This window comes from Polyodon spathula, chromosome 7, assembly GCF_017654505.1.
Source record: "Polyodon spathula isolate WHYD16114869_AA chromosome 7, ASM1765450v1, whole genome shotgun sequence".
NCBI classification, from domain to species: Eukaryota; Metazoa; Chordata; class Actinopteri; order Acipenseriformes; family Polyodontidae; genus Polyodon; species Polyodon spathula.
The window spans coordinates 13,291,472-13,306,129 of NC_054540.1; the positions used below are offsets into that span (position 1 = coordinate 13,291,472).

At 37.2% G+C, this 14,658-nt stretch overlaps 1 protein-coding gene across 7 annotated transcripts in view; it reads right to left on the reverse strand.

The window, feature by feature from the left end:
* The window catches only part of LOC121318192 (voltage-dependent calcium channel subunit alpha-2/delta-1), a 140,884-nt gene that overhangs the window by 112,615 nt on the left and 13,611 nt on the right, over positions 1–14,658 (reverse strand). For all 7 annotated transcript variants that reach the window (XM_041254612.1, XM_041254611.1, XM_041254607.1 and 4 more), the window contains exons 2-3: positions 13,095–13,176; positions 11,081–11,197 (exon numbers count right to left, since the gene is read on the reverse strand). In XM_041254612.1, coding sequence (XP_041110546.1) covers positions 11,081–11,197; positions 13,095–13,176 — 199 coding nt within the window. The remainder of the gene's footprint in view (positions 1–11,080; positions 11,198–13,094; positions 13,177–14,658) is intronic.

A 14,658-nucleotide genomic window follows, 5' to 3' on the forward strand; every position in this document is an offset into this window, starting at 1 on the left:
GCAAATGTAAAGTCAAGACTGGCAGACACAAGCATAGAAGGTTGAACGTTTTATATAAAACCATTATACTGCAAGAATAAATGGTCCAGAAATAGGCACTTCTCTGTATGGGGTTTCTCCTATATACAGTATGCAAAATGAATTGCAAATGCTTCAATGTAGGACTATATTCATAACAAGTGGTAATGATAGAACAGTAGAAATGCATTAGAAAACATTTGTGCTTTTTGAATATGGTCTTTTAGCCTTGGAGCCTTGAAAACAATTTCAGTCACAAACAGGCAAGCTATTGAAAAGTAATGCAAATTCCTAAACATCTCAACCATGTGTTGCATTTTGCTCCTGATCTTTACTGCATATCATATGCATATCAGCAGGTGCTGTATTTAAAAGTATATTTTACCCTACAGTTTTACCCAGGTAACTATATGCCTGAGGACCGTACAACAATTAAACATACTGGAGCTACAGTGGAACCCGATGCTGATTTATATATATAAAAAACTCAATAATTCAAACAACACAAGAAGTTCTGTATTCACAGACAAAACCAACAATAAGTAAGAACTGAGAACTTGGCATGAAAAGCAGTGCAGTACGGTAACAGTGAGATTTGTCCATATCATTTGAAGTTGGAAAGCACACATAACATACTGCAGTTAAAATAAAGAAACAGAACCCAGCAACATTAGAAAAGTAACACAACTGAAAAACTTTGTACTTTTACAGCCGTTTATATAATTCTACATGTAAAAAAATAACATTGTAGTTTAACATTAAAACATTTCAAAAGGTAAACTGGTATCACTCTATGTACTGTAAGTTGTGGAACAGATCTAACTTAAATCTAACTTACATTTTTTTGCACCACCGTTTTTTTTCTGCAGATTTGCAGATCTACGATAGCATGGTTGTCTGTATATCAAGGAGCCAAAGACAATCATCAACTATAACCTACACAAGGATTTTGCAGATTGTGCTCTACCTCAATGTGGTTGTTTAGAAGATTGCACTGCAGTACATTTGTTAAAACATACAATAATTAATATTTCACAGCTACAGTACAATATTAGACTTGATCTGCCCCTAAGTTTCTTTAAAGTGTATGTAAAATCTTTGCAACCTGTTGAGTTCTGACTGGATGTGGGAAAAAAGGTTGGCAATCAGATTTTTTTCACCTCAGGGCAATGAATATAAAACATACATATGAAAAATGTATTGACTAAGGTCACTAAATATGTATCACCTAGGCTTGAAGACAACCATTTGACCTTAAGCAACCACACCTGCCGACCTGGGTTACTGGCGAGTTGCAAATTAACAGGAATCTTTCTATTTAATAGTCTTGTTTAATCTTTCTGTCTACATTCCTGGGATGAAGTACATTGTGATAGGACAGGTTTATGTGTCACTGTGAAATATTAAAATAACGCAGGATGTATTTTATTTAGATGTATCAAGCATTTTGCAACATCAGTCAGACAGAAATGTTGATATTCTTACATGTGAGCTGGTAATGTGATTGGAGAATGTCCTTTAATCCAGTCCAACACTCTATCCATCTAATATAAGTTCCAATCACACATTTATCCAAAGCGCTATGATAAACAAGATACTGCTTTTCTACAGCCTTATGAACACCACTTTTGATCGTCCTGGAGAAATATATACAAGGCATACAAAGAAGTGAGTCCACTGGATATTACTTCCAGGCAAAAGGATAGGGACTACAACTAATTGTCTTGTACTGGTGAAATGCAATACCCTTAATTGTAGGGCTTTTAATGAAATGTTTTCAAAGCTAAGGGAACCTTGAGGCTTTTAGAAAAGCAATTACTGCTAAACAATAGTGGGATCTTTTGAAGTGTTGCTGATGTTATACAGAAATATTATAAGAGGGCTCACACACCTACTGCACTTTATGTGACCCAAACATCTATCCAAGGAAGGTTATATGGCCCAGGTGTAATGATAGTCTTAATAATGAATTGCAATTCCACTATACAATAAATATACGTGTTTTATCAAACATAGTCTGCAGATGTGTGGACATATAAAGAGGCTGTTGAGATGGAAGCAAACTGGTAAGACAGTGAAGGCTTTGTCACTGCTACACCACACTCAACCACAGTAGCTCCACAACACTTCTTTCGCATATTTACTGCACATTATCACTGAATCAAAACAGCAACATATAAATACAGTACAAATCTCTACATACCGAAAGAAATGTATCAATAATAGTCTGCTTAGATTTTAATAAAAGATCATGGAAACACTGGCACAAATAAGTTATAAGAAAAATAAATTACTGAGAAGGTCTTTACTTTGGGATGGTCTGTTGGGATTTTACTTATTGTTAGGTTGGCATGTATTTACTGATGTTGTCTCTTTCTGTTCAGCTACCATCATCAGTGGAGCAAGAGGTCAAGAAAATTAACCTTGATTAAAGGAAGCTTATTCACAACATCCTCCAGCTGCATCTACTAAGAAGAACAAGTAGTATTATTGAGTACTATGATTATTTACTGTTTTAAAGATGCCTCTTTACACCAGGAAATAGCTATATTTAAAAAAAATAATAATACTGGTATACGTCAGTCTATTCTCCGCAGGCTAATAACTGCATCTCATGAAGGTTTATTTGTGAAACATCCAGACTAGAAACTGTGGTTATTATTTGCAAGCAGAAACAGCACCCTGCCGGGGCCAGTATGATCCTACGTCTTTCTGCTGGGCAGCTTTATCATTAACACAGGAAGGGGCCATCTGCACAGCAAAGAGTGCCGACATGCTTCCTCTGTCTTCACTTCACTGAGACAAGTGCCATTCAGGGCATGCTGTACTGACACCTTCAAGCAAAACCCCTTCATTATGCTCCACAGCCCCCACCCCTCCCCTCTTCAACTTGTTAAAGTATTTAAAATTAAAGACCAGAGTAAAGATGAATGATATCTTTGAAACGAATAGTATGAAAAGCACACACTGTATTTTCATTGCTATAGTTTACAGCTTGCTCTATAACACCATACTGGTATATTTTATAATAACTTAAGCATCTCTATCTCTCTTTGACCCCATATAACAGTAATAGAATACTAGGCAAAACGTTTGTCTACTTGACTTGGCGGCTGATTTAATCAACCTACAGTATAACCTGCAGGGAACCACCCAAAGTATTAGAATGCTGGCTCTTTTGAGCCATGGCCCACATAAAAATATTGTACGTTGAATACCTTTTCACCTTTGTTGTGTCCTCCTGCAGTCTGCAATGATTATTGTCACGTCACTAGTAGGAACCGAAGGAGCTTTCATTTAACTGATTCTTTGAGGCAGTTGAGGAGGTAACACATTCTGAATTTCCACACCCATTGTTAGTTGATGTTAGTTTTTGCTATAATGTGTTCAGGGCCAGATTAATGCATAGGCAAACTAGGCATGTTCCTAGGGTCTGATCTCAATGTGTTCTCGTTTGTTTGTTTGCTTGTTTTTACATATACAGATTTACGCCTAAACTGGAAAACTCTTCACTCACGGACATTCGAACCAAGGCATGGATCACAAAATCAAATTGTTCTGACAGGTATTACGCTGATTCCTGTACTCTGTACAATTCTGTATACACACATGATTCCCTGCCTTTGCGATACAGTTTTTCAAAGATCACTGGACATGCGATATTCCTGAACCTCACTGTGTTCTCAAGCACTGCCATTTAGTTATGCTGCAGACTACAACAAATATTGCATAACATAATTCCAATTAACACTTTTTTTTTTTTTTTTTACATGTAAATACTGTTCAGAAACATCAAGCATTCACGTCCAGCAATCTTTAAAAAGAAAATGCAGGTGTGTTGGTATGGAATCAAGGGTACAGAATTCTATAAATGTACACCTGAGCTTGTATGCCAAAATATTGGCAATTTCTCTGCTCTTCTGGAGAAAAGGGCAGTGCACAACTGGCCAAGCGCCGCCTGGGTGGGGAGGGTCTTGGTCGGCCAGTGTGTTCGCACACCAGCGACCCCTGTAAACTGGCCGGGATGGTTGTATGGCGGGCCCGCAGAATGAAAAGCGGACAGCTGATGGCACACGTTTTGGATGACGCGTGTATTCGTCTTCGTCCCTCCCAAATTGGCGCAGGGGTGGCAGCGGTGAGCTGGGTTGAAATAAAAATTGGAGATTTGAAATTGCCGTTTCCAAATTTAAAACAATAAAAAATAATACATCAGAGTATCTAAAACTGTTTCATTATTAACCGTTTCACATTGCCATACTTGGAATTTCTCGATTGTTTATTTGATCCTGCATTTTCATCAAGTAAAACTTGCTGAAACATACAGGCTCCAGCCTATTAAATCTCACCTGTGCTGTTGAGCTGTTAATTGTATGCAAGAAGACTGAAAAAATCCCACAGGTGATAATTAATACCACAGTTGTCACATATGGTGCATAATGTGGGTACCACATAGGGTTGCCACCTGGCCCCATAATTCCGGAACGCTGAGAGACAGAACAGGATTTTGAAGTTGCCTTTAAACTGTAGGAAATCAACACAAGAATTGAACACTAAACCTTTGCTAAATTGAGTCTGTTGATTATCTATCAGCATGACAATGCAATAGCTTTTAACAAATTCTGAACCATCATATATATTTATTTTATTAATAGTTTTAAAAATATATATTTTTAAGTTTCTTTATAGTTTCTAATAGTATATCGCCTTCTCCCACTCAAATCATTAATACCAAGCAGCTGTTCACTATTCCTGATGCCAGTGTTATTTAATTGGGAGAGGCAGTGTAAATTAGGGCTATATATTACTAATTAAGAGGATATAAATAGCAACTTTTAAATATACATAACTGAAATATTAATTTTACATAAAGCATCTTGAATAAACCTATATATGTTTATTCAAGATGCTTTTTTTTTATTTTGTAAGAGTTGTATTATTACAATGATTCGGATAATTAAGAAGCAGTATAAATTAAGCAAGTGTTTAGTGCACAATTCACAGGTTTATTTCTTTCAATTTAAGGGTAACTTAAAAACCCTGTCCCATCCCAAAGTGTTCTGGAATTATGAGGCCAGGTGGTAACCCTAGCTCCACAGCAAGTGTCGAAAACAAATTAACACAAGACCTAATTCCCGCCAGGAGTGCTAACTAAATGTTCTACTTTGTACATTGCCCCTTTAAAAACCACTAATCCAACACAGGAACTAGCAGTTTTAGCATAGTTGCACACTTATTTACACAAGCAAAACAAAAACAAAATAAACACCTAACTTTTTTGAGCACTAACTAAACACAACTGGAACTCTAAACTTAAAAACAGGACAGCTAAGCTGTTTGCCTGTTAAAAACAAACAAAAGCAGTTTCACAAATAATACAAAAATGCTTTTCACTTCACATTTTTACTACAGCTGTACACAGAGTGAGTCAGTCTGTCTGTCAGGCTTCTTCACACACATCAGCCTGGAAACAAACTGGGTGCACCTTTTTTAAACCCTGCACCTGGCACTAATTTACAATCATTACCAGGTGCGGGTGATAATTAAACAATAAAATAATTAACAATTTCGTTTTTTTTCTTGGATTTCCATGGACTTTCTCAATTTTTTTTCAAGACTTTCTACAAAGTGGCAGGAACATCGACCCACCCTAAGTATACACAAATAAGGATATTGTTTTCTGCTACCGACAGAGTGTGTGACCAGGTTTTGCATTGCTCTTCATTGACAGTCTAGTAATTTTTAAGGTTACTTTCACATCGATGACCAGTCACAGACATCAACTTTAGACATCTTGTATTTTCTGAGATGTTCTGATTTAGCCATTCCTCAATCTTATTAAAAAAGTTAAAATTTACTTTAAATGACATTTTGTTAATAACTGATGGGAGTTGTCTTATTTGATTTGTTTTTGTGATGCGGTTAGGTAGGTATTCACTGAGCTCTTTATATCAGAGCTGCCGGAGGTCCCCTTCCTGGTTGTGATGTCCTCAGTCCCGCCTACTGAGGGATTAAAGAGTCAACTCACGGAAGCCATGTTCTCTTTTTCATCGAACCTGTGAAGGCGACCAATGCGACCTCCCTGGTTGGTGGTCATCTTCTCTTTCAGAGAACCAGGGTTATGGTAAGTAACCTAACGTTCCCTTTCAATTCGAAGATGACCACCAAAACATACTTATGGGAAAGTATACCAGAGCCGTCGCGTGGGACACATCAGAACCGCATAACCCAAGGTTTGCAGTGCAAGCTTGCAACCTCAAGGACCCTTGTGCCTAATGAAGGCAAGGAAGGATAAATCACATTAAGACAATGGAGAAACCTGGAGAAAATACGTGGCGTAGCCCAGGTAGCCACAGTATAAATATCAAACAGTGAGGCCCCTCTGAAGAGGGCCCAAGATGTAGCCAACCTTTTGGTGGAGTGCGGTGCTACCCGCCCAGGTGGGGGCAAGCCAGCATTGTCACACGCAGTCGAGGCTGTGAACACAATCCAGTACGACAGTCGCGGCTTCGTATACTGTGACAGACAACGAGCTACTCAGTATGACGCAGAGCTCTTGTCCTATCCACGTAACACCTCAATGCCCTCACCGGGCAGTGGAAGTTCAATTTCCTATCCTCCTCTGAAGAAAACGGAGGTGGATGGAAAGACCAGTTCCACAGAATGGTTCATGTGAAAGGCTCTGATCACCTTAGGGAGGAAAGCAGAGTTTGTACGAAATGACACCCTGCTGCCATCATCCAAAATACACATACAGGAGCTGTGCATCAACAGCGCCTGTAGTTCACTGAAACGTTTTGCGGAGGTGATAGCCAAGAGGAAGGCTGTCTTCATAAACAGATACTTCAACTGTATGGAGTGTATAGGCTCCATATATATATATAGGTACCAGCAGGTTATCTCACTTCTGAAGCAAGATCAAGAGACAGTCCTGCCAGTGGTGTCCTGTTTGTTTAGAGGGGAGGCTTCATATCATTGCTGCAGTGCTGAAAATACAAGAATCCCCACTATTCAGACGAAAGAAGGTTCTAAATAATTAATTGTATGAACAATGAAAAAAATAACAGCTAGCGGGTATTCCAATACCCCTCTTAGATTAGAAAAGAAACACAATAGGAGTGTTAGATTGAAATGTAGTATTTAAAAAATCTAGTTTAAATTAAATTTACGCCTATATTACACTTCGGGTGTATACACAATAAAAGTTTCTGGTTTTGTCTTAATTTAAATGTGTTTCATTCTTAGACAGTATGAAAGGGTTAGGCATAGGATGATTGCTGTCATTACCAATAAGTCAATATGGGGAAAAAGTAAAGCGCTATCTGAACACACAAGCACCATATGACTCATACTCTCTGTCTAGTATACAATATCACAGGTCTCTGTCACCATGTGATAAAGCTGAATATGTTTTTAAAGACTCTTGTATTCTTACAGTATCAACAATCTTACAGATAATGTTACTGTGCTGCAAACACAAACACATCACTGGCTATGAACATATATCACACTTTATGTCCCTTAACTTAACACATTCTTTGTTTATTCATTTGATAATGATAATAATTGACCATGCATTGTTCCTCACTATCTTATAAAGTGCTTTGTGATGGTGGTTCACTATGAAAGGTGCTACATAAAATTGATTGATTGATTGATCTTCATTTAGCTTAATAAATGTGACTCCCTTTGGAATTGTTATACATTAGTAAGTATTAGCTTAACATTTCAGTGTATTAACTGGGTGAGAACAAAGACAAAAAAAAACCTCTTTAAATCCTGAAAAGTCTTGTGCATTGCCGTGTTCTGCTTATTTTAAGAAGGTTTTGAATTTGAACCCTATAACTTCAGAACTTGCTTGTAAAAAAAGCTTGTAGAAACGTGAATTTTGACTGCTAGGGTGCAGAAACCATCACCAGTCACAGGATTAATGGTTTCCCCCTGAAAATGTAAACCATCAAGAGGCATTTTCTTGCCAACAGCACTTCTGGCTGAAAGTCAAGAACACCACTGGCATGGGTTGCTCAGAAGGGTGCTCATGGCTATTCCATTTCACCTGTCCAAGCAGATGTCTCTTGGAAGCTTAAGCAAAAATTGTCAGCATATTTCCATTTCTTCTGTTTGGAGTATATCCAAGTTTTACAGCTTCAAAATCACAAGACCACCACTGCCAGTCCTTAACTCTAACCATTAAGGACCAAAACAAAAAGTATTTCCCAGCTATTTAGGATGTGTTGAGCTGGCATATTATTGGAAGAAACATTCAGCTGGAAGATTAAATGCTGCCTGCAGAATGTTACTTATGCAATATAGTATTTTAGATCCCTGTTACACATTTCAAATAAAAGAATGATCCATGAGCTCTGTACTGTACCTCACACTTTCAGCCTAAATCAGGAACATGAGATTAAGCAACATAACACTAGCATATTGTTCATACTAAAATAATCAAGATTTCTTTTTTGTTTGTTGTTGCATTCATAATTCAGCTCTGTAATTCAAGGAGGTGTAACTACAGTGTACAAAAATGAAAAAAAAGAAAAGTTTTTTTTTTTTATGTACAAAAAAGGTTTAAATGATTAAAATATGTATATTTTAGGACGTTTCAGACAAAAGCCTTCATCAGCTGAGTAGAAAAAAAGTAAGCACAGTGCAGTAAATTTGTTATTTTTCAAGAATTCTGTGGATGACATCATGATGATGTCAGAATAGAATTTTCATTTCGAGAGGTTCCAAAATGAATTCACGTTCCGTTTGTTTCAGAACAGCATGTGTTACATAGCACTAACAGATCCCACAGCAGACCGCTTTGTGGAACATTTCTGAAGCATTACAATTAATACCACTGCATTTCCAGTAGCCCAACATTTAACCAATGATAATGACATCACCATCTGTGGGATCAGTCGATTCACTATTCTGACATGACATTATCCATAGAATTCTTGAAAAATAACGTTTACTTTGAGATGTTCTTCTAGAGACACACCTTTATTTAATTATGAGAAGATAAGACAACACTTTTTCCTGGGATGTGGGTGGGAATGGACACTAATGTAGCTTCACACACTTACTCTGGGATACTGTTACAGTAAATGGCTACACCCTTCTTTATTGACGTCAGCCAGGGTAAGCAGGTGTTCTCATCAGTGAGCATCTTCAAAACTGTGCTATCATCCCTAGCAGTAAATTATGAGAACATTTTGCAGCTAAAATATTTGTGGCCATGCATAGAAGCCACCAGGGACCTTTTAAAACAGAAAAATTGCATGTGTTATGCCATCAGACATCTTGTATTATTCTCTGCTTCTCTGACTTTTACCCAGTAGACAAGAGTCCAGTTTTATATGTATACTCCTTGTATTTGTTTAGAATCTGAGTCTTCAGTAATTGAGTAAAGGTGTTCAAGTGGCTGTTTTATTACCTGGTTGGCAGTTCATGACGGGGTTAAGTAATTATCGCCATCTTAAGGCTACGTCTGGTCATTGCAACACAGCTTAGACTTTTAAAATCCTCTAGTTCTGTTGTTTCTGCTGTTATAGTTGCTTGCACATTTCTGCAATTCCATGCAAATCCTGGCAATTTTAAAGTTTAAAAAAATGATTGTGTAAATTTGTATTAGTTTCAGCTGTGGTTTGTTGGATTTTAAAGTTAACTTGAAACATAAAAAATATTCATACAGTATTCCATATAAAAAGACATCTATGGTAAGGGATAAGCATTAATGTCCAACACAGTTGTCATAACTTGTTAGATGACTAATCAAGCAGACAGTTAGGAGATGAAGGTGAGGAGACGTTATGAAAGACAAGGTCAGTTATCTACAGTAAAGACTGTTACTATTATAAACCGAACACATTTTTTGAGGGATTTTTTTAAAATGTGCTTTTAGGTTATAATTTGTACTGGATTTCATAGGCTTCTTAACCTCTATGTTACCATTTAGCTTTTAGAGGGCATTTACCATATCATACTTGCCAATGTATCCAGATCTTTTGTTCTAAAAGCCTATGATATTTCAGGATTTCCAAGGCAACCGCAGCATGTAAACCAAACTACAGTTACGGTTTAAATTAGCCTAGGTTAATTCATTAAGTACCCTAAAAAAGTGACACAGTGGGGATAATGTTATACACTGCTGGGATGAGCACGCCTGGATGTTATGAGAGCATTCTACTGCACTGGGGAACCCCCTGGGTAATGCTGGAATAACTACTGGTAGATGGTTGATGCAATCCAGGGTAATGTGGGTATACATTGATCTACAGTATAAGCATAGAGAAGCATAAAACATAATGAAAGCATTGTAAAGCACAGGCAAGCATTTTAGAAAATAGTGAGGTATGGTAAAGCATATTAATAAACCTGGCAAAACAGAGTAAACTATGGTAAATGCATAGTATAACTAAGGGAAAAGCATAGGGAAACTGCAAAAACACACTGAGAGATGACAGTGGTAAACTTTAAGGATTGAAAAGTCACTTAAGGTTAATAGTGAGGTTTGTGATTATTTTTTATTCTGATTTTGATATGTTTTAATTTAAGGTATAATATTATTTACATTCTTAATTTTTTTTTTCATTTATTTTTTACATCTGCATGCACTAGCAAAATAAATCATAACTTAATATAGTACAAGCCTTTCAATCATATAATGAAATCTGTATGTGGCTTATTAAAATCAATTACAGGGACAGTTTAAAAGATCTAACAGTTAAGCTTACAAAGCAGAAAAACCAGCAGAGGTTTTGATGATAGCTTTAGGTTTGTGCTTTGATGATAGCTTTGGGCAAGAAACCACTGATCAGGTAAGCTATATATTTACATTCAAGGACCGTTGAATGTAAAATGTCTATTTTTTTAAGACAGTGGTAAATGTGGTGGTTGTATCAGTAGATATAACTTTTAATCCACTTCTCAATAAGAATGAACTGAAGAACTTGATAACCACGACCTCTAAATTGTTGACTCACAACAGTCTTAAACATACATACATTATGTATAATGTTGGTACATTAAAAGTCTGTTTTGGCACACATTTGGAAACACAACATTCAGTACTCACCTCCAAAGCCATTGATCTGTTCAGCAGTAGTTTTTCTATATTCCAGGCTGCACTTTCTACCAACTGTTGGGCATTATTCATTTCCACTGTATAGGAATCCCTGTTTTTTAAAAACACCTAAAGAACAAAAGGTATTATTATTATTATTATTATTATTATTATTATTATTATTATTATTATTATTATTATTATTATTGTATGCATTGTAAGAGCATTGGCAACAGTCTGCTTCAGTGCCAACACCTGCCACAAGAGCTTTTATTTAGCGCATCTAAATTGGGAAACCGTTTTCCCAGGACTTAAGGCAGAGGCTGTTCAGGATAACACTGTGTGGCAGGGCTGAGGCCTACCCCTGTAAATGAATGTGTTTTGATGGTGGTTTGTTTGTAATTTAAAAAGAAAAAGGTGTTTAATTTATATAATTGAAAGGAATTTGCAGCAGGTGGCCAGGTGTCAATTGAAGAATCGATTATCAATTAACCCATGTCATTTGTCTTTAAAAAGAGGCTGAAAACCCCCTGAAAATGTTTTGGAGGGGCATGGGCAAGATGCATTTCAATCTCAGCAGCCAACAGAGGCACTGCTGAAGGAGACAGTGGAGGGGCTGGCTACCTGAGAGCTAGAAAAGGAACTACCTTCATCAGAGCCAGAAAGGGAGGAACTACCTGCCTCAGAACCAGAGAGGGATGAACTACCTGCCTCAGAGCCAGAGAGGGAGGAACTACCTGCCTCAGAGCCAGAGAGGGAGGAACAACCTTCCTCAGAGCCAGAGAGGGAGGAACTACCTGCCTCAGAGCCAGAGAGGGAGGAACTACCTGCATCAGAGCCAGAGAGGGAGGAACTACCTTCCTCAGAGCCAGAGAGGGAGGAACTACCTTCCTCAGAGCCAGAGAGGGATGAACTACCTGCCTCAGAGCCAGAGAGGGATGAACTACCTGACTCAGAGCCAGAGAGGGATGAACTACCTGCCTCAGAGCCAGAGAGGGAGGATCTACCTTTCTCAGAGCCAGAAAGTGAGGAATTGCCGTCCTGCATGCCCAAGGGCGAGGAACCAACCAGGGCACAGCTAGGGTTCAGCCAAGCAGAATGCAACAGTGTCAAATATAGGCAATACTCTGTCACTAGCCTTCATGACTATAAAATGCTGTACTGTAACTGTTCTAATCTTTTATGTTTTTTAGTTAACTTACTGCCTCCTTTGAACTATACCTCATGGTGGACATGCTGTAGGGTTGTCACACTGTCAAGTTCTTTTGTTACTACAATATGCTTTTTAAATTCTAGGAAAATTACCTTTTGCCTAGATATTTTTACAAGTGAAGAGTTATAGTCCAGTTTTCTTCAACTTAAAATGGTTTAGACTTAACTGGCTACTTGTAGTAACACTGTATATTTACAAAGATTGTGACGCAGATATTTTTTGAGGCATTGTGGTTCTGTAAAGTAGATATAGAGATACATGCTTTCAGGTCATTCTAATGGTGAAGGGTAAAGCGTTTCAGCAATGGATTTTTTTTTGGTTTATAATATCCAAATTCTTGCAAAAAAAGAAAACAACTCTAAAAATAAACCTTCACAAAAGAGAACACAAATAGATGTTAAGTCAATGGTAAGTTAAGTTTCAGCGCACATTATCTTTCTAAGAGAAGAATTTGCACAACCTCAATTCAACTGCAGACATTGTTAATTATGCTTTTCAACCCTTTGCAACCTAACATACAAGGCATGTTGGCCTCTATCCATAATATAACAAATACAAAATTATAAAGGTGAGATAAAATTAAAAACAATAAAACACTGATATGCCTGTTGTAGAAGTTGTGCCACAATTGCTCCTGATGTATATCAAATAACAAATGAGTACCATTAAAGATTCTGTGGTTACTATTTTAGATTGATACCTTTTATAGGACCAATAAAAACAAGGCACACTTAGTTTTAAAAATGCCTCCAGTCTCTGAGACTGTGTTGTCCTGACAGGTCCAATTAGCGCTTTAAAAGTGTCTGCACTCACCGCGCCTAGCTGATCAACTCCACTTGCTGTACGGGCCAATGTGACAAGGTCCTCCTGCATCTTATCCACCCACGTCTTTACCCTGTAAATTAAAAAGAGGTCCAATCAGATCAAGAGCAAAGAACTTTGAAGATCACAAACATAAATGAAACCTGACATGCTATCCTCCAAGTTGCACATTGATGCTGATGGCCTTCACGTCGGTCAAGTCGTTTCTCTTAACAAGAAAGCCTTTCTTATTGCACCCTTGATGTTTACGCGTTTTCTATTGATATTGTTTGTTTGTTAACATAGCTCCGACTATTAAAAAAGAAAAAAAAAATTCAACTAAAAACATGCTACGTCAAAGCAAGACAGTAAGATCTGATTATCCTTTCCTACTTACAGCAAAAAAGGCTCCCCTTTAGAAACAAATGTAGAATATTGTTGCATCTATCTGAAAAACAAAAACATGAGCCTACTGCTTCTGTTTACAAAACACACATTATAAAAGTATTATCAGGATGGTGGGTGCACAGATTTTATTAAATGCATTACACTTTACTGTACTCTGCATAGGCATTCCATCAATAACACTGAAGTGCTCAATAATGCACAGCAGTACAACTGTAACAATGACGTTTTTTAATTCTAATGTTAAAACATTTTAACATTGGTGTTATGTCATTACAAACTTCTATTTTGATTATTAAGATAAACAACTACCTACTGATAGATATCACATGTATAAAGACCTGCTGCCTTAATGTTTATCAATTATTTATTTTGTTGTGGAAATCACATGCCCATTATGGTGATTGAATGCTTATATATGGGATATATAGTGAGAGGTAGCGGGTTTGAGCCCAGCCAGCACCTGTATGTGCAAATTGGGTATATACAATAGTAGATTTCTTCAATAGTTATGACCATGTTATATTTTACAGTTAAAAAGTAAATAATTATTATTCTGTATACTGTTTTTTTTTATTATTATTATTATGGTCTGTAATCTGCATAGGATGAATTAATTGTACTGCTTTAACCGGAATAAAGTGAAAGCTAAAAGTATCACTGTGAGTAAATTTAGAAAGCTACATTGACATATCTTCTTATGTGAATAATTTTCACACCAAAATATCTCAGAATACACTGGCCATTGCTTGAAAAGACCAACATCTTCTCCCCGCCTCCCCAAACCCCTCCAATCTTCTGGCTTATTAGTTGTTCTGAACGAGTAAACACTAACAAGAAGTGACTCGATCTTGTACCTGAGAAAGGTTATGACTATTTTCCAATTTCATGGAGATATCACTAACAGTGAAGTCAGTTTCAACCACAATGCAGAGGATGACAAATGAATAGATGAAGTAGTGAGCCTGCACCTCAAAACAATTAGGCTCCCTGTTCAATAGCTGATACAGAATGATACCCAAAGGCCAATTCCCACTAGACTGACAATTCACAGAGTTATGGTCACATTGAAGTACATTTTATTGTTTACTCTGCTCACCAGCAGACTGATAGAAAACAAGGTGTGAGGTACAGGGGTTTACAAAAAAAAGTGGATTTAAATAAATCTTCC